Source organism: Periplaneta americana, chromosome 9 (genome assembly GCF_040183065.1).
Source record: "Periplaneta americana isolate PAMFEO1 chromosome 9, P.americana_PAMFEO1_priV1, whole genome shotgun sequence".
Taxonomy (NCBI): domain Eukaryota; kingdom Metazoa; phylum Arthropoda; class Insecta; order Blattodea; family Blattidae; genus Periplaneta; species Periplaneta americana.
The window spans coordinates 93,375,308-93,396,825 of NC_091125.1; the positions used below are offsets into that span (position 1 = coordinate 93,375,308).

The following is a 21,518-nucleotide window of genomic DNA, read 5'->3' on the forward strand; positions in this document are numbered from 1 at the left end:
ACACCGTAACAGTACTTCAGCGTAAATCAATTAAGAATGTGTGTGTTTATCTGAAGAAGATAGGGATACACGTACATGCCATGCAATGTATTATGGGATCGCACAATAAATGATTTAATTTGTGTAAACTAATATTTTTTGAAGGACAGTTCAAGGAAAAAAGTGACAAGGGATTTATGTTGCTAAATATTATGTTTTACTTAATATACCTTTGTGATTGAAACGTCGCAGTTTTATGTTGTCCTTTTCTGACTTTTTAAAATATAAATGCCTAATTTACAAAATATATATTTTTTGCCTTTATTTGATTATTTATCTATTATTTATTAATTTATTATTAAAAATTGCCTATAGGTATATTTTAATTTATTTCTATAACCGCTGCAATGAAAGGACTTCACCGAATGTATATTATTGCCTTTCAGTCAGTTCATATTCTCTTTGCAACAATGAGTGCTGCAGTGCAAAAATGTATAACCGTAAGCATTTAATTATCGCTTGTGTTTATTTGACAAGGCAACAATGAGTGCGGGTCTAATGTTATTTTTAACGGTTATTTTTCTTTCAGTTTTCATTGCAACTTTGTTGTAGCTAGCTAAATATTTCATATCACAACATATCAGTATAACCAAACGCAAAAATGCACTTTCCAAGGCTACTGGGAAGAAGATTTCTTTGTTCCAACAGTAATTGCAACATAAAGTCGAAAATATCAATTTGCATTCGACTTTCGTAAAGCTTTTCTTGCTGCCGAAATTCCTTTGTGGAAAGTGCAAGGTTGTGGGTCTAGTACAAGGTTTTTGTAATTGCCTTTTATTGCGTCTTTTAGCTATTTATAATGCCTTTTTGCCTGCCTGTTTTAGCTATTTGTGATGCTGTTTTGCCTGCCTATTTTAATGATTCATAATGCCTAAACTTCCGGTCTCTGATAATTTCTCTCTCCTTGTAGTTAAGTATATAGGCTACGTTTCACGTCAAGAAGACTAGGAGGAGGAATATCTTATGTTTGATATTAACTTACGCAAACTGGCTTTCGATCTTGCTTCTGGCACTGTTAGGGTCGCGTATAGTAGAAAAACGAAGAACAGATGAGGACAGAACTTCATAATTATATCAATCTGCAAAGGAATAGTGAAATGTTAAATTATTTAGTTATTGTACTATATACTGTATTGAAACATTATAGGCAAACGAACTCTTACTCACAGTTCAGAGCAACGATTCTTCGCAATAGCTAAACCTTTGCTTTCCTCTCTTCTACTCTCTCACGCTATGTACAAATGATGTGCTTACCGGTAATGTTACATCAGTGGTTCTTTGTTTTTTCCGTTTGCAACTGATAAGTGCACAACCTGTTCACGGAATTTCCGTAACGTTTTATTTTAACATAAATGAATATATTATAAGAATCTGTAGGGTAGGTAACATCTGTGTCATAGCAAATAATTATTGTGATTTATGTATGTTATTTGAGACTCTGAATGCAGAATAATCTTGTGGGCAAGTAGATACCGTATATACTTGAATAATCCCTGCCCTCGATTAATCCTCACACCCTAATTTTATGAAAAGAAATCTTGAAAAAAAAAATTACTTTTGTGTTTTTTTCCCACTTGTAATTTATTACATTGGTCATGTTGCAACACAATCCAGCATCTGCAATAAAAGAAAAAAATATTTTTAATTTTGCATAAGTAAGAACAGCAAAATATTGATAGAAAAATAACTTACCTCATTCATCATGACTTTCGTCGTCGCTGGCAAAAGAGCTGTTGGCATTGGAATCGTCATCGTCGCCATCTTGTCACAGCATATCCTCTTCTGTTCCATCCAATAAATTAGTAATCATACACTTCTTAAAGCTACACACACTATCGCTTCAAAGTCAGGGTACTAACCTACTGCAAATAATACCCGTACCTCAATTTTCAGCTGCCAATTTTTTTCAAAAAATATGCGGGGATTATTCGAGTACCCCTGACCACATATATAACAGATTGCTCAGCATGATAGGCTTTGATGGCAGTAACTTTGATCAATTTCTCTGTGCTGTCATCTAGTTACTGCATAAGAAGTTACGTTATAACTCTCATTTGAATTGCATAGAACAACTGTACTTCCATTTAGTGGTTGTTCTCAATCGACGGTGGCGATCCTGGTGGTTATTATCTTCCACATGTTACCGATTTTAACATGGGGTTGGCCAATCTGTTATATCTGTGACCAGGGACGGTACTATGAAGACACCGAACAATAATAAATTACTCTTCAAATTATAATACTGATATTGTAGATGCCAGATGCAGGTTGAAATGGAGTAGAAGCATTAAACTCTTCGTGATATAAGGTATTTCGTCATGATATGATATAATAGAAAAATAACGAGATTTAACGTTGTAAATAACACAATTTCATTAATAAATTTGTCTATTGTACGATGATATTGTTCATGTATCAGAAGCGTACACTTGATATAATAAATTTTAAGATATCTTGTGTAATGATAATAAATGTAATATAATTTATTTATCTTCTTTGTGGAGAAAGTTACACAACACAGAAGTCCACGCATTGTATTCTTCACCTAACATAATTAGGAACATTAAATCCAGACGTTTGAGATAGGCAGGGCAAATAGCACGTATGGGTGAATCAAAAAAATTCGTATAGAGTGTTAGCTGGGAGACCTGAGGGGAAGAAGACCTTTGGGAATGCCGAGACGCAGATGGGAAAATAATATTAAAATGACTTTGAGGGAGATGGGATATGATGCTAGGGATTAGATTAATCTTGCTCAGGATAGGACCTATGGCGGGCAATGAACCTCCTGGTTCTTTAAAAGCCATTTGTAAGTAAGTATGTAAGTAAGTAAATAAGTAAGAAAATACATAAAAGCCAGTCACAAACAGGGTGCTGTTATCATTCGCAGTCCAAAACGATCTGCACGTCGACAAGGTGTTTTCCTTAACATATCCAATAGAGCTCTTCGTCGGATATTGCACATAGACTTAAACTACCATCCGTACAGAATTCAAATAATGCAAGAGTTTTCAGATCGTGTCTTCACCTCAAGAATGGAATTTTGCAATAAATTTATTCATTTACTGAACCAAGATACAGGGATTATTCGTCACTTAATAATGTCAGACGAAGCCCTCTTTGAATTGTCTGGTGCAATAGACATACTGCTTGTGACTTTTTTTTGTAGGGTCCAGTAAATTTAAATACCCTGAAGCAGCGAATTACGGAACAAATTGATGAAATTCCTCCAGACATGCTACTGCACGTCATGGAAAATATTATGACTCGGGTGAGAGAGTGCATCTATGTCTATGGACGACACCTGGCGAGCGTTATTTGCATGAATTAAATTCGAATTTATGCTCAGTAAAAATGGCAAACTTGTGGCTCCTAATTGATAGGTCTTTCAATAAATGTTAATGACAGGTTACGGAGTAGTAAAGATTTCCAAATCATGAGTTCATTTTGCCTCACCTTATATATACTATATAATAATGGTTGCAAAGTTCAAAATCATAGTAACAGCAACCGGAGTAGTAGTCGAGGATACTTCTCATGGTAATGTAGGCCTACAGTACATTGTATTACCATTACTGATATAAAAAATTACTAACAGAAATCTGGAAGGTGGTCTTAACACAATTCAAATCTTTGCATGGTGCAAAACAACTACGAGTACTTCAAATGATGATGTGTGGTGACTGATGACAAAACCGTATGGTGGGGGACTATGTCAATTACCTAGGGATTGAAGCTGTGAAGGTGATGTTAGAAAACTTTGAAAAATATAAGAATTGATCAGATAGTGTACAAATAGTGGGTCAGCACGGACAGATCTGTTTTTGTGACGTGTGTGGATACGTGTGACGAATTTATTGAAAAATTAGCTGACAAACTCTGTCACCTCCGTAACACCATTACATTGCGAAACAACAGTCCAGTTTTTATGAGATTTTTCTGAGGGTCTTGCACAACATGCCACCACTTTATATACCCCTGATTAGAACGCTATAATACCGAGTTGAACTCCTGCTTACTGTACGTACACGCGTACAGACAGAATATTTGTGGAGGGAAAAATATAGGGGCGGTGTATACAGTGCCCGCGCTGGAACATTGCGCCCATCACTGTACTAGGTCATTTAGCGTCGATGGGATTGGTGATAGCGAGATGGTATTTGACGAGTTGAGAACTAGGATTCGCCGTAGATTATCTGACATTCGTCTTACGGTTGACGAAAACCTCGGAAGAAATCCAATAAGGTAAACAGTCCAAGTGGAAATCGAACTCGCGTCCGAGCGCAACTTCAGAGCGTCAGGCAAGCGCCTCAGCCGAATGAGCTACACCGGTGGCCGGAAGTAGATATTTACGCGCGAATATAATAAGTTATTTTAAGACGCTTTATAAACATTTCAGGTTATTTAGCGTCTGAATGAGATGGTGATAATGCCGGTGAAATGAGTCCGGGGTCCAGCAGCGAAAATTACCCAGCATTTGCTCATATTGGGTTGAGGGAAAGCACCGGAAAAAACTTCAACCAGGTAACTTGCCCGACCGGGAATCGAACCCGGGCCACCTGGTTTCGCGGCCAGACGTGCTAACCGTTACGTCACAGGTGTGGATACGTGCGAATATATTATACCTGTTGAATTAGATAATTGTATATTTTAATTTGAAAAAACGACAGGTTCTAATATCGAGAGATATTAGATTCGAAAAATGTAGATGGGGAAAGATATAGAATGAATGACATGTTCTGTGCTTAGGTAGGCTATAAGAACATAATATGAAGCTTCCCTCACACCCCAAACTCAGCGGTATTGCCTGTTATAGATATGCCTCGAACAGTTATCGCGTGATCTACGGTAGTAACTTTAGTTTATGAAACCTGTTTAGCGGTAAAATATTTAGAAACAACTTAAAAGTGAGTACAAGTTCATCTTACCTGTGTAGCAGGAGATGTTCAAAGTGTCCTTCTGCTTCAATACATTTCTGACATCTCCGAAGATTGTTCTGAAATACTCGACTAGTATCTTCTTGCGAAATATTCGAAATTAATTTTCGAATATTTTATTTTACCTTTTACGTAATTTAAAACCACGAAAGATCATTGGAATATATTCTACAACATTCTCACACAGAAAAACACAATAGGCTACACTACACTACGCAGAAATGAGTAACATCTTCAGTGTTCTCTAACAATTAGAACACAATGACTTGCACTATATCACGCACGAATGATTAATCTCTTCAGTAGCTCACAACAGACTAAGGTGAACTGCGTGCAGCATGTAATACCCGATATCCCTTCAACGTCGATGTGTGTGATAGGCAAAATGTGGGAGGCAACGATTCTCTACGTACCGTGGCATCATGTACTGAGGGACCTGTGTGAAGTTAATTACTAACTTTCTTATCGGAGTATAAACCACGCTGGCCGTTGAACCAGAGTTATGCAGGTTTATATTCGTCCGAGGATAATTTAATTGATAAGAAATTCTTAGTATGACTTCATTTGGGAAGGAATTCGAGCTGTATAGCTATAATCGTAAATTTATGGTAGTGAAAGAAATTCGTCAACAATTGAGGGCACCAGGTAAAATTTATCGTTAATTTCTAGAGTTTAAAATTGACGCTGAATAACCTCTACGGTTGAAACCGTTGTCGAATAAAATAATAGTAACATACCACTACAAAGTAGAAAAATATTCTCATGCTGCAAAAATCAATTTCAAGATATTTACAAAAAAAATTCATTATCTCAGATTATGGAATAAAATTACTTTTGGAAAACCGTTTATCCATTATTTTGTGTGCAGTAATTTTTCCTAAACTATCGGAAGTATTTGCTCATATTTGGAGTCTAATTCAGTCCTACTAGAAGTAATACACAAACAATATAACTTAATCATTTTTCTCAGACTTCAGGGATTTTTTTGTTAGAACTCAAAACATATTTTGAATTTTACTTCTTGCATAATGTGAAGGGATAAATTAAATTATGTATTCGGTATGTCGCAAGTCGCCCGCCTACCACGGCGCTCCTCTCGACATCTCCTTCCGTAAACTCACTATATCGCGACACTTCACTGGCTTTCCTCTACATTCCCAGCCGTAAAGTTACGGTCTAGTTGCTACCTGTCTGGAAATGTGGGCAGATGAGTCGAGAATCACAATTCATTCAGGGCAATGCAATATTGTGTTGTGTTGTGCAATGGTTAGTTATTCACTGCGTCTTCTTATATACATTTTGGAGACGTACATAAGCCTAAAGATATGTAATAAATCGTTCTGTAGAACAAGGCAAACATTTAGACGTAAACTTTCAAAGAACAAAACAAAATGCCACCGCTAAAATCAATATTAGATTTAGTGAGATGACACTTTCAGTGCCGGCACCTTTTGTGAGAAGAGTACCGAATTGTGTAATTAATACATTTAAAATAAATTTAAAATTATAAGTTTGCATATGAAATTTTATTGGTGTCTGAAACAAGTATACAGAGCAAAATATCTTATTATTCTTCTCTAAAAAAATGTTTACAAAACATATTTCAGCACAAGAAATCCCATCTCACATCCTCCGCTAACGAGAAAGTCCTTGCAGAATAAAGCCTTTTGGTATACCTCTGTTTTTATTTTATTGTTAATCATAAATAAGTTACGGTAACTTTATGTACAATGTGCTGAGAAATTAGATCGATATCTTATCCGAACGTTGAAAGTTCTTCGTGTTCAGATGTTGCCGAAACTGTTTCTAAAATATTAATTACCATCATTCCGTTAAATTCCAGTATGCAGTGAGACAGTTTACAGTTATATTTAAATTGTATAGAAACTAACGTAAGTGACTTTTATTAAGCGCATTTTACGTGTTTATTTATGTTCTAATGTTCCCTACGAAGTAGCTCGAGAATTTATCAGTAATCTCAGAACCTGTCCTAGTATTACCTATGATAAATTAGGCGTGGTCGAGAAATTCTGTTTTTACTTTATTTTTTCTTGGTTTTAATTTCAATTTACTTTTTATTGTTGGCCCGTTTTCTTTGGTCTATATGTTGATTATTTAACCCATGAGATAATTCTTGCAAAGATTTTCTCGTGCAGAGAATACAATTTATGACTGGCAATCTAGTTCTTCTTGCAAACGGGTGTGGGGCAGCAGTCAGGATATGGAGCTCCCACTCTTCCAGGCTTCACGTAGCAGTCCTTCCTGTTCGGCGGTAAAGCAAATGCTCCGCACCTAGAAAAAATTTACATTCATTATCAGAATAACTCAGAAAGACACTGAAGTTTTTAATCTGCTATTTACACCCTTGCATCAAATGTATGGCTACCTAGTCGATGGACTTCGTGATAGCGAGATGATGTAATTGGCAAGGCCAAAGGATTGCTTGACATTCTCCTTACAGTTTGGGAAAACCTTGGGAAGCAATCCAAGCAGGATTCAAACTCACCTTCGGGCTTAGACTTGGATTACGAGTGGAGCTCACAAAGCCCTAAGTCCCTATGCCTGTGATCTAGTATTGATGTTAGTCATTAATAAGTGTTTTGATAATGAGGAAATTATAATAATGTTGATGACAATAATAATGATAATGATAATAACAATAGTAATAATTATAACAATAATAACATGAATATGCCATTAGGAAAGTTCAGGATAACAGATAGGATTTGAAATTGAGCGGGTTACATCACCTTCTTGTCTATGCGGATGACGTGAATATGTTAGGAGAAAATCCACAAACTATTAGGGAAAACACAGAACTTTACTTGAAGCAAGTAAAGCGATAGGTTTGGAAGTAAATCTCGAAAAGATGAAGTATATGATTATGTCTGGTGACCAGAATATTGTACGAAATGGAAACATAAAAATTGGATATTTATCTTTCGTAGAGGTGGAGAAGTTCAAATATCTTGGAGCAACACTAACAAATATAAATGACACTTGGGAGGAAATTAAACGCAGAATAAATATGGGAAACGCCTGTTATTATTCGGCTGAGAAGCTTTTGTCATCTTGTCTACTGTCAAAAATTCTGGAAGTTAGAATTTATAAAACAGTTATATTACCGGTTGTTCTGTATGATTGTGAAACTTGGACTCTCACTTTGAAAGAGGAACAGAGATTAAGGGTATTTGAGAATAAGATTCTTAGAAAATATTTGGGGCTAAGAGGGATGAAGTTACAGGAGAATGGAGAAAGTTACACAACACAGAACTGCATGCATTTTATTCTTCACCTGACATAAATAGGAACATTAAATCCAGACGTTTGAGATGGGCAGGGCAAGTAGCACGTATGGGCGAACCCAGAAATGCATATAGAGTGTTAGTTGGGAGACCGGAGGGAAAAAGACCTTTAGGGAGGCCGAGACGTAGATGGGAGGATAATATTAAAATGGATTTGAGGGAGGTGGGATATGATGATAGAGACTGGATTAATCTTGCATAGGATAGGTACCGATGGCGGGCTTACAGTATTGAGGGCGGCAACGAACCTGCGGGCTCCTTAAAAGCTATTTGTAAGTAAGTAAATGGAAATATATGAGAAAGGCAAATGGTCTGAAGATTTCACGGAGACAGTGTTGCTACAAATACCGAAGGAAGACAATGCAAATACATGTAACAAGTTCGGTACTATCAACCTGATATCGCACTCGGCGAAAATTCTTCTACGAATACTGAATGGACATTTATATTCCAAGATGAAGACAGCGCTAGAAGAAGAGCAATTTGGCATCATAAATGGAAAAAATAGAAGAGATGCAATTGGTCTGATGCAAGCATTAGGCGAAAGATACCTAGAGAAGAACAAAGAATTATATGTAATATCTGTGGACTTGGAAAAGGCTTTTGACAAAGTGGATTTGAATAAACTGATGGAGATCCTGAAGAAAATAGGTGTGGATTGGAAAGGCAGGAGGCTATTAGTAACCTTTGTATGAAGCAACGTGTCAAAGTCAGAATAGGAGAAGAATTTCGGAAGGAAATCGAATATGGAGAGGAATACGAAAATAATGCCCCTTATCACCTGCCCTATTCGACATCTACTTCCTGGAAGATTTAGTGAAGAACTGTTTTCTGAACATAGAATGTGTGGTAGTAGGAGGAAGAAGAATAAAATGCACAAGATTTGCTAATGATATGGCGTTGTGAGCAGAAGAGAAGACGATACTAAGGGATATGGTACTGGAGCTAAATGACAGCTGTGAGCAGTATGGGATGAAGATAAATGCAAATAAGACGAAGACCATGATCATAGGAAGAAAATTAAAGAAGGTAAACTTGCGAATTCTAAATGAAACAGTAGAACAAGTGGAGAGCTTCAAATGCTTGAGGTGTGCTCTGAGCAGTAACACGAACTGCTGCCAGAAAGTCAAAAGAAATGGACAGACAGAATAAAAAATGAAGCTGTGCTAGAAAGAGCGGGTAAGAAAGAATGATACTGTAACTGATCAGGAGGAGAAAAAGGAATAATTGGTTGGGTTACTGACTGAGAAGAAACTGTTTACTGAAGCATGCACTGAAAGGAATTGTGAATGGGAGACATGTTTAGTGCAGAAGAAGATAGCAAGTGATAGATAATATGTGTATCGTATGAGGAGACTAAGAAAAAGCAGACAATAGGAAAGATTGTACAATAATTGGGTTTGCAGTGAAACATCTGCCCTTGGATAGAATACTATTTTGAATGAACGAATGACGAAATTACATGCAGACAATTTTGTCATGGTACATCAAAATGAATTTCGGACGGTCAGATCGTGCATCGACTTATTGTTCAGCATGAAGTTACTAATAGAAAAATTAAGATATTTCCATTTAAAGACTCATCTAGCATTAATCGATTATGTGAAATGTTTTGATAGAGTTAAGAGGTATACTGTTTGGTATATTGCAGAATAGAAATATTCCAAATTTGTTATAAAAGATGTAAAAAAATAATAATATAACACAAATAAATAATTATACAGCTGTGAACAGTATGGTATGAAAATAAATGCAAATAAGACGAAGATCATGGTCACAGGAAGAAAAATAAACAAGGTAAACTTGCTAATTCTAATTGAGGCAGTAGAGCAAGTCAACAGCTTCAAATACTTGGGGTGTACTATATGCAGTAACATGAGCTGCAACCAGGAAGTCAAAAGGAAGTTAGCAATGGGCAAGGAAGCTTTTAATAGAAAAGAAGCATCTTCTGCTGACCTCTGGAAAAAGAACTAAGGAAGAGACTAGTGAACTGCTTTGTATGGAGTCTGGCATTGTATGGGGCAGAAATACGGACATTACGACGAAATAAAGACAAACGAATAGAAGCATTTGAAATGTGGATTTAGAGAAGAATGGAACGTGTGAACTGAACAGACAGAATAAGAATTGAAGCTGTGTTGGAAAGAGTGGGTGAACAAAGAATGATGCCGAAACTAATCAGGAAGAGGAAAAAGAATTCGTTGGATCACTGGCTGAGAAGAAATTGCCTACTGAAGGATGCACTGGAAGGAATGGTGAACGGGAGAAGAGTTCGGGGTAAAAGAGATATCAGATGATAGAGGACATTAAGATATATGGATCGTATGAGGAGACAAAGAGGAAGGCAGAAAATAAGAAATACTTTTGAAAGCTGAGTTTGCAGTGTAAGAGCTGTCCTTGGGCAAAATATTAAATGAATGAATGAATGAATGAATGAATGAATGAATGAATGAATGACTCATTAAAACAAAGAAATAATCATGGTGTTCGACAAAGTCACCATTTATCGCCAACATTATTAAATATACGTCCAAACTAAGTCATTATAAAATGGGACGAAATTAAAAATTCCCCAATTTTTAAAACTGATGATAAGAAGATAAACACTTCTCTCTTCGCTGATGACCAAGTTATAGTCGCAAATTCAAAAGAGAATTTACGAAGACGAATTTTTAAATGACAATCATAATGAAATGTATAGTCAGTAATCATTTACCGGTAGATAAATAAGGTCAAAGAAATGTTTGCAATGCATCACCGTGGATCCGAGGCGAAGCTAAGAGAGTCAAAGTTGGCAAATTAATTGGAAAGTATTATGAATGTTTGTATTCTAAGATCTTATCAAATTCGCATGTTTTTACGAATATGTCTACAGAGATATTGTTCTCAATCTTCAGGATGATCCACTGAAAAATAGTCTCCGATTGCCTCTCAGCAATTTTACCATGTAGTCCTCATAAAAATAAATCTTTGTCGTCACAGCTGAAATGAATGTGAAACGATAGAATGTCCATAGGCACTAGAGGTAAACGACGATCGAGAAAATGAGTCTTCTAACAACGCCCGCAAAGCCGAAAACCCGCACGACAATGTTTTATTACGTCGCGTCCTTGACGTAAAGACTGATTGTGAGACTTCCGAGATTCGATATTGATCATCTCCCGAAGTCCCGAAGTCAGCACTTGTTTACACCTGACTGAACTTTTATCTACTTTGGCAACTGTTATGTACGTATATATATAAACAATCAAGTAGCCTATTTGAAACATCTCTACCCTTCAGTGTATAATAATTCGTTCCCCAGTCTTTATTTAACTACTAGGCCCTTATTAAAAGGCTAGGAATTTTCTTTTCATATGTTTAAGATCAAGTGTGCAATTTCATATAAAAGATATTAATGTCATGTTTTATGTTTCTTAGAAATGCAAATTTATTTGAGAATTGTTTTTTTTTTATTTATATAACCATAGGTAATATCATATAATAGAACCAGAATATTTTGATAACTGAGATACTGTTCTGTTTTGTCTTTTCGTCTCATTTAAAAATTTACGTGATTTATTTCAATGATGTATGTTATTCAAAGTTACGAAATCTTTCCACGCCGACCAAATGCTATTTCGAGAATGACGAGAAAGACTCCAAGCGCAGCGAGAATGACGAACCAAGACTCGAAAGACAAATGCAGCGAACACAGCGAGCGAGAGCGGCAGTTAGTTTTTTCATCTCTAATAGGCACATATACAGACTCAAAGAAAGCAGTACACGTTAACACATCGTGTTTGTTGAATGATGTCCACTGATTGTAGATGAAATAAATGAACGGTGAACTGCTTACCCTACACCGCTGGAGGATATTCCTTGCCTGTTCTTCTTACAGGTAATCCTTGCGCACATGGTGGTACTAGATCCCCTCCATTCGTCTCCGACTTTGTGGACAGAACAATTACCACATTCTTTTGGGCAGTCTGGGAACAAATGAGGATATAAAATATTGTGCGGAACGAAAAATACAAGACGCAAAATGCTCACTGGATAGCAATAATAAAATAACAGTTCACTCTAGCTGGTAATCAACATCTTCATATTTTACTCTATGCACGCATAACAACTTGAACTTAACAGTATTTGAATCCCGGTCGGATTCCAATGGAATTCCTTTTAGGCAAAGACGGTGCATCCACTACATATGCTAGTGGATTACAGTGATTATTTAGCTCCCAAGTTGAATTTTCTTTTACCAACTTCGTTTAGAATTTCGGCTACTGACAAATACTACAACCGACAATTATGTTCTAATTGTTATGCTGGCAGCAATAATTTTGGCTTGCAGTAAAGGAAACTGATGAAAATGCAAGTACCCAAGCTTGTGAATTAATAATAAAGTAATATTGGTATTGATATTAATATACAATTCAGTTCTGTTACGTTGTGATTCCAATTCAACTTAATATTCAGGTGTCATTGAATAAATAATAGCTTACAGACCAGTAGCGGCTGGTGGTCAAAATAATGAGTGTGCTACAATCTCTATATCGGCCTACTGTATACACTTACATGTATTTATCTTAATTTGAGACTCGCCTAGTGACGAAATATGAAGTCCATATGACGTTCCTTCCTACTGCAGAGCTTGTCAATTATCCTGGTGTTAAACGTTAAATCCCTCCATCTTGGACATCATACTCTTTTCTATTGACAGTATTGCAAGAGCAGTGAGACGATCCTGGGACATAGTGTTCCTTAAAAACGCTTTTATACGAGCAAATGCAAGGTAACTTTCGGTGCTGGACCCCGGGCTCATTTCACCGGCATTATCACCTTCATTTCATTCAGACGCTAAATAACCTAAGATGTTGATACAGCGTCGTAAAATAACCCAATTTAAAAAACGCTTTTATGCGTTTCAAGCAAGAAAGTTATCTTTCTGGCTCAGCAATGGTCATTGGTGTTGTAACCAAAATATTTAACAAATTCGTTACTTCACAGAATGGATCCTGTAAATTGTTTGAGACTATGTATTGTAAAAATTGAACAGCCATCTTTCTTTCGGAAGTCCGGTCTTCCGTATAGAACTCCAAGTTGTGTCTTTAACACTCTTTTGTTCAGTACAGTATAGCTGTTGACAGTGACTTCAAGTTCGTATTCAGGAAAATTATGCGAAAAATTGTCAAAAAATTTGCTGTTTAACAATTTTGTTGCGTCTAGGTAGCTTAAAGACTGGAAACAATGAGTAATTTCCTGAATTATACGGTGACATACTTCCTTGGCTTCAATTTTCTGGGATTCCATTTTCCGTCGCTGCTGGCTGATTCAGGAGGAACCTCAAAAAGCAGATAGATGGCAGCAGGAGTCGGACACTTGAATTACCAGATATATTGTACATACTTCAGAGTTCTTCCACAAACAAGCATTCTTTCGTTACGCTTTACTTTTGCAATCTCCAAGCTGTGTCGTGCTGAAGCAGACTACAGCACTTCCCCACGTAAAAATAACCAATCAGAGCAGTGATTTCAGCTTCGCACATGTGCATTAATTTGTCTACATTCTCATGTAGAGTTCTGAGTAGTACAACGTACACCCTGAGGCACCGAAGAGCGAAGACTAAACACACTATAACGCGTCATGAACATAACCACGGGAAATTGCCAAATGACAGATCAAATACTATGGTATTGCAGATACATTATTTCAGAAAAAAAATTATCATTGTGCTGTAGCACTGTAGCACATAAGGACGGACAGCCCCTGGTGTGAATTTAACAATGAAATTGAAAAAACCGTACCAAGAAATGTATTAGTCTGTAATTGTAATATTCCTGTAAGGACACTGTTAAAATTGTTTCTGTTAAGTATAAACTTACTCGTTTTGACTGTTGATCTTGCATCTGCCACTGTTAGAATAACAGACAGCAGAAGAACGAAGAGCAAATGAATCTGCAACTTCATAATGGTAACAATCTGCAAAAGAATTTTAAGTTATGTAATAATCATTACTTGAGTGATATGTGTTGTAGTATTATTATTACAAGCATACAAATTCATACTCACAGTTCAGAAGAGCGACCTCGAGAATTGAAATATCTTGGTTTTCCAATCTTCTGCACTCTGGGATGTCGACAAATGAAGTATTTATTCAAGGATTTGTTTAATGCTAATACTATAGCGATGCATGTTGTTGTTTCCGTTTAGAGCTGATAAATCTGCTAGCGGTTTACAGGGTCTCCGCTTTAATTTCCTTCCCGATGAAATAAATGTTAAGGAAACCGCAACTTCCATGTGGCATTTCAAAGTTCCGTGCATAGAATTTTACAAATGTAAAGCGTTTCCGAATTTAAATGTACATAAAATTGTCTACAGATTCACAATTTGATAATAGACTTCTAATATACGTAGAGAAACATACTTTGGTTAATGTTATAAACCAATTTAAAAAAAAAATTAGGTAGTATTAAGTAACACATATTTTTTGTTCCAGATGACTGACGTAGCAACATTTGAAAATATTTATTTATTTAACCTGATAGAGATAAGGTCATCAGGCCTTCTCTTCCTCTCTACCAGGTGATTACAACTACAATATTAAGAATACAATTACAATAGGGATATCCTGAACTAACACCGACAGACAGCGCGCGTGTGCTTTGAGGGATGCGCTTTGCGTGTGCATTTGTTTTCCGGTATATAAACATTGACGGTCTTACTAATAAAAACTCTACATACAGACGTTTAACTGTCTTATACTTATACAATGAGTAGCTCGTTTATAAGTCGTGTGTAAATTCCATACTAGTAATCACTACATACGTCGTGTACATAGTTTCGTCATTACTTCGTTACGAAAGGTAATAGAATATCTGAGATTCTCTACTGCATCCGGTAGAGCGTTCTAGTGTGCCGTGTTAAGTATCGATAGTAGCCTACAACTGGCTCTGATCGATTACTACACTATATTTTGGTCAAAGAGTACAAGCTACAGCAATATTACTCTAATTATTCTATGCTCTTTGATTCGTTCTTCTGTGGTTACAAGACAGCCATCAACATAAAATAACAGTCGATACGAACAGCTGTTAGAGGGGCAGCCATTTTTTCTCTATATACAACGCTTAAACAAGGGGTTTCGTGTATATAACTACTGCAAAGCAATTCCAATTGTATAGTTACAGTCTGTTTATACATCCATCGCTTATGCATGGTTTATTAGTAACGTTTTCTGTCTCAACTCTGCATAAGTCTCGTATAAAAACTATACACGGTTTATTAGTAAGACTGTGAGAGTTTATGTAGTGTATTAGTACAATAAATACTCTTAAAAACAACTCAAAATGCCAAATTTTTGTTGTGTTTCTATATGTAAAAACCAGGGAAAGCTTTTGTCTTCATTCAGGTCCCGAAATATTCTGAATATACAGGGTGATTCACACCACTCGTAACAGTAATTTATTTCGGAAACTAGTGCATTAAAATTTTCGAGACAAAAATATTTGTAACTAAGCACACGTGAACTTTCACTTGAGCTTGATTTCATCAATCAGCCTTAACAGGAAGTGGGGTCAGTGGCGTATTACTTTAAAATTTCAAATGGAAGTCGGGGTTAAATATGGTACCTTTTGAGAGGCCGCTTCAAAACAAATAACTTTCATAGGAAATGTAAACTGTGTCGTAAACTGTTGCAGGGAATTCTGTAGATATTGTGAATAAAAAGATATTGAGAAAATAATTTTTTCTGAAATTACGTAACTGTTGCGTTTCATTTATGCTGCAAATGGTGTTTGTGGTGGTGCTAATGCTGATAGGGACAATGGATGGAAAAGAAAGTAAAATGCATGCATAGAACACGTAGTACAGTTTGCCGCCTGTTCCGTATGCTTTACCTTCTCTGCAAAAGAAATTGGATTTTCTCCAGAACTATAGCAGACAGACAAACAACATTTTCACTAATCATAAAAATGACCATCATCAGTTCTTTGATACCCATAACAAGTAAGTAGGATTATTTTCTTTCAGTTGACAATAATTAAACAGTGGAATGATAATGTTTGAATTCTTTTCTTTTTTTGTTGGGTACCATTTTCTAAGAAACCAACTTTTGTCATATTGTTCATTAGTAGTTTGACATGGTAGATGAAATCTTTTTTTATCATTTTATTGTTTCGCTATACTGGAGAATTAGCACGGCCACTTTGAACCGTGCCGTTACGTTTACCACCAAATTTAAGTAAATGCACAATGTCACCAACATAAGAACATGACGTTGGTGTGTGGCGTAGTTGGCGGGAGAAATTTTTTCTCTCTCTGTCTACCTCCTTCGTTCTGAACATTATTGAGAGATAGCACCACTGTTAGCGACAATGTGTATTTGCGTAAATATTGCGAGTAAATTATGACGAGTGCCTTAGATGAGAGGCTCGGGACAGAAACAGTTTTGCTGTAGCGCATGCGCGGACCTCTCATGCAGTGGGAGCGTGATCCTTACTTGAATTTATTTTTGCGTGTACTTGCAGATTAAATGATTGAGATCCCTTCTTGCTCCGGTTACAGGCCTTGCATTTACGAAGGTTATGTTATGTTAGCTTAGATTAGGTTAGGTTAGCTTAGGTTAGGTTAGATTAGATTAGCTTTGGTTAGGTTAGATTAGCTTTGGTTAGGTTAGATTAGTTTTGGTTAGGTTAGCTTAGCTTTGGTTAGGTTAGGTTAGCTTTGGTTAGGTTAGGTTAGCTTTGGTTAGGTTAGGTTAGGTTAGGTTAGCTTTGGTTAGGTTAGGTTAGCTTTGGTTAGGTTAGCTTGATTTGATTCGTCCATGTAGTAGTTAAAATTATATAATATGACAGTTTTTGATTCGTAATATTGTTAAAAAATAATAGGCTTATAATGAAAGCGGTGAATAATTTCATGGTCCTTAAATTTTTTTTCGTAAAAGGCTAGGTATTTTTCGATAGGCCAGAAATAAAACAGCAACGCCGTCATAATTACGTACTTTACGCTTTGGCGAACATTAACCGGAAATTTACTTTCCGTCATTTTAATTGTATTCCGTGAAACACACCTTTTTTCCTGTTAATTTCCTTGTGATAACCTAGTTTATTATCTTATTACATCTTCATTTTCTTTTAATGCATTAAAAAAACCGCCGTTGTACTACATAAAACCTTGAACTAGACTAATGGAGTGAATTATTTAAGAATATAGTCGCGAATTTGACTACCACCATTTCGATTGTATTTTGTTTGATACGGCTCGGTACGGCCCGGTGACTAGTGGCCAGCGAGTAGAGTCGACTATCGATATTGGTCTGCCGTGCGTATTATCCAGTTGTTCCTATTGTTTTTCGAATATTAATTAACTTGATAAAAATTATGATTTTGTTAATTATTAAACAAAAAATTGAAACATATAAAAAAAGATTACATCTACCATGTCATACTACTAATAAACATAATGAATAAATATTTGTATTAAGTTCTGAGAAATAGTTTCTGACGAAAAAAATGAAATAAAAATTCTCATTTCAGCGTTTAATTATTGTCAACTGAAAGAAAATAATCCTAGTTATATTGCGGATATAAGTAAACTCAGAAGGGTAACAAATTAAACGAGTCGTTCTAACTTTCTGTGTTTCAGCCAAACAAGAAGTACTGTAAATCAAATTGTAGGTAAAGGAAAAATAAAGAAATATATAGGCCTACAATTACTATGGATCGAATTTCTAGTTCCGTACCTATTTTGTTTGCTACGTCCTAGATGGATGCTATTAAGATTTACGTTTCATGTACTGCATAGGATCCCCGTATTAAAATTCTATAGGACCTGAAAAGCCTTAATGAACCATAAACTCCTATAAAGTCCTAAAAACTACTTTTGTGCCTGAAAAGTGCCTTTTGAGTAACTTTCACATCTATATTAAAAATAAAAATACCGGTACTAAAATGCAAAAATGGCCAAAACACTTCAAAAATGCAATTAAAAAAAATCTTACAGACAGACAGTGGTCTGGCAAGTTCGTCTATAATTGGTCTAAGAAGGGGAGAGAAGATGTTATTTAATTTCCTGGAACTGAAATTCGTTTGGAAAAGTTCATCCCAGCACAAAAGGGATAGTAGGTTTTCTCGGTTAGACGAGAGCTTGTAAATTAGTTTTCGCGTTAATGAACCCACGTTACGTGATATAAAACTGACCAATCAGGAATACGTCCCTTTCAGTTACATAATCTGAGTCCTCAGTTCAGTAGCACTCACTGTCAGCATCAGTTCTTTGTACCTACATTCTACCTAAAATAGAATATTTACTACACTGTTAATTTTATATAAACTCCTGAAAGTCTTATGAAGTCCTAAATGTCTCCTTTTTAGCACCTACATATCAAAATAATTCTATATACATATGTGTATATAAATCTGACAATAATGAAATTCTAGTATATTATAGCAAGATACCGATTAAGAATACGAAAGTCAAACAATTAATGCAAATATAAATTTATTGTTTGTTGTATTTATGTATAATTATGGCATTTTTATTTAAGACCTCTATATTTTTACTTCATCCCTTTGACACGTGCGTTACACTTTCTTTTTTCCTTCGAATTCTGTTGTTTTTATTTCGTGAACATCATTATTAGGCTTACAATTCCAGTGCAATTTTTAATAAATTTTAAAATGTCTTATGATCTAAAATCTTATTAAATAAACAAAATAAACCAGTGGTACGGCAGCCCATGAAGTGCCGAGGAGTCAGCTGCTAGCCTCACGTCCCCATGCCTCAGCAGAGGTGAACGATCATTCAACCAGAACGGAGCCTTCTGAAATCGCCCAATAATTTGTGACCACTGTATAAGGTCAAAGAAAACTTTCGATATATACTGTAATTAGACGGAAATAGTGTCAAACATAGTGTATAGGCTGGAGTTCATTTCGGTAAGTTGATAAGTGACCTAGTCTTATATTGCCTGAAAATATTTTTACATCTGTATTTTGTATCTCGAGATAAATAATTTTGTACATGTACTTTACGTGTACATGGTCTTTCATACATGGTCGAACTGGAACCGACGTTACCAGCTATTTCCAGCATTGTTCCTTTGCGGTCCAATAAATTAGACTGTACCATTTCTTCTCTTGGTCGAACTGGAAGACACCGAATTTTAGATATAAACCAATCATGATCCTCTAAATTAATAACTGTGGATCACACTACATTATCAGTAAGAAATTATTTCCTAGTCCCTATAGAGTAGGTAAAACAAACACGTATGCAGTGAAAAAAAAGCGTTAGATTCAAGTAAAAATATTACGTCTGAAAGATTTGGCGAAGCAACAAAATTGGAAATAAACTAATTTGACAAGCTAAGGCTCTGAGCACCGAAATTAATAGAAACTAGGGCTATACATACATACATACTTACATACATACATACATACATACATACATACATACATACATACATACATACATACATACATGCATGCATACATAGATACATACATACATATATACATACATACATACAAACGTTTTTTGAGAGTGTCTAGTAAACAGAATTAAATTATATATATATATATATACATACACATATTTGGTAAATATATTGATAGCCATAATATTATAGCTGCAGTGACCAGTGTTGTGATGTTAAGATATGTTTTATTGTATCTGAAATCGTAAAATAGTGTTAACAAATATACAGTAAATCGTAATTCTGAACATCTCTAAGTAAATCCTCTCGCTAGTATAGAGGCTAGCCGGCTTAACGGTATTCAAAATCATTCGTAGTATGACACATAATGCATGATCTTTTACATAATTGTATTATTGGATGAATTTCCTCGTGCTGAGGATGGTGCAACTGGCAGTCTAGTCTTTCTCGCAGAAAGGTCTGGGGCAGCAGGCAGGATATATAGCTCCCACTATGCCAGGCTTCATGTAGCAGTTCTTCACTCCTGGTGCAAAGCTTTCTGATGGGCAGCTAGAAAAATTACAATAATCAGAAAAAACTCAGAATCACACTAAAGTTTAAGTCACATACTTTACGATGTTGAATCAACTCAGTGAATACCTAGGGTCGATGGATTTGATGATGGCGAGATGATGTATTTTGAAAGGCCGAAGGATTACCTAACATAATGCTTACTGTTTGGGAAAATCTAAGAAAGGATTCCATCCAGGTAATCAGTCTAAGCGGGATTCGAACCCACGCCCCGCTAGAGTTTCGAGTCACCATTGGGCTCGCAAACATCTAAGTTACGTCTGTTACGCTTAATTCAGAGTTGTTAATGATGATGATGATGATGATGACGACAATAATAATAATAATAATAATAATAATAATAATAATAATAATAATAATAATAAAATTATTTTGAATTAGTTGTGAGATTGGATGTGCACCATCCACAAATTCATTCATTCATTCATTAGTTCATTCATTCATTCATTCATTCATTCATTCATAGTTTTTAATTGTGGGAAAAAGTGACAGGAGATATCAGTAAATCCCTATGATTGTATCTAACGCCTATACAGGAATTAGGGTATTAGAACAAACAAAACAAACAAGTAAATAAATAGAGGGATAGATAGATAGATAGATAGATAGATAGATAGATAGATAGATAGATAGATAGATAGATAGATAGATAGATAGATAGATAGATAGATAGATAGATAGATAGATAGATAGATAGATAGATAGATAGATAGATAGATAGATAGATAGATAGATAGATGGATGGATGGATGGATGGATGGATGGATGGATGGATGGATGGATGGATGGATGGATGGATGGATGGATGGATGGATGGATGGATGGATGGATGGATAGATAGATAGATAGATAGATAGATAGATAGATAGATAGATAGATAGATAGATAGATAGATAGATAGATAGATAGATAGATAGATAGATAGATAGATAGATAGATAGATAGATAGATAGATAGATAGATAGACAGACAGACAGATAGCCAGCCAGCCAGCCAGCCAGACAGACAGACAGACAGACAGACAGACAGACAGACAGACAGACAGACAGACAGATAGATAGATAGATAGATAGATAGATAGATAGATAGATAGATAGATAGATAGATAGATAGATAGATAGATAGATAGATAGATAGATAGATAGATAGATAGATAGACATAGATAAAATATGTTGCGAGATTTGAGTGTGTCTAGTAAACGGAATGAAATAAACTTAGAATAAGCCAGTCCTATAATAATAATACATTGC

At 35.6% G+C, this 21,518-nt stretch overlaps 1 protein-coding gene across 2 annotated transcripts in view; it reads right to left on the minus strand.

Annotated features, from left to right (window-relative positions):
* LOC138706252 (U-scoloptoxin(16)-Er12a-like) overlaps positions 1–21,518 on the minus strand; it is a 44,007-nt gene that overhangs the window by 15,712 nt on the left and 6,777 nt on the right. Inside the window, exons 4-8 of one of the 2 annotated variants that reach the window (XM_069835324.1) lie at positions 14,333–20,246; positions 14,146–14,242; positions 12,120–12,249; positions 1,207–7,268; positions 1,022–1,118 (exon numbers count right to left, since the gene is read on the minus strand). In XM_069835324.1, coding sequence (XP_069691425.1) covers positions 20,135–20,246 — 112 coding nt within the window. In that variant the 3' untranslated portion in view covers positions 1,022–1,118; positions 1,207–7,268; positions 12,120–12,249; positions 14,146–14,242; positions 14,333–20,134. Of the gene's footprint in view, positions 1–1,021; positions 1,119–1,206; positions 7,269–12,119; positions 12,250–14,145; positions 14,243–14,332; positions 20,247–21,518 lie in introns of those variants that run through there. The other variant, XM_069835325.1, reaches the window with a different exon arrangement.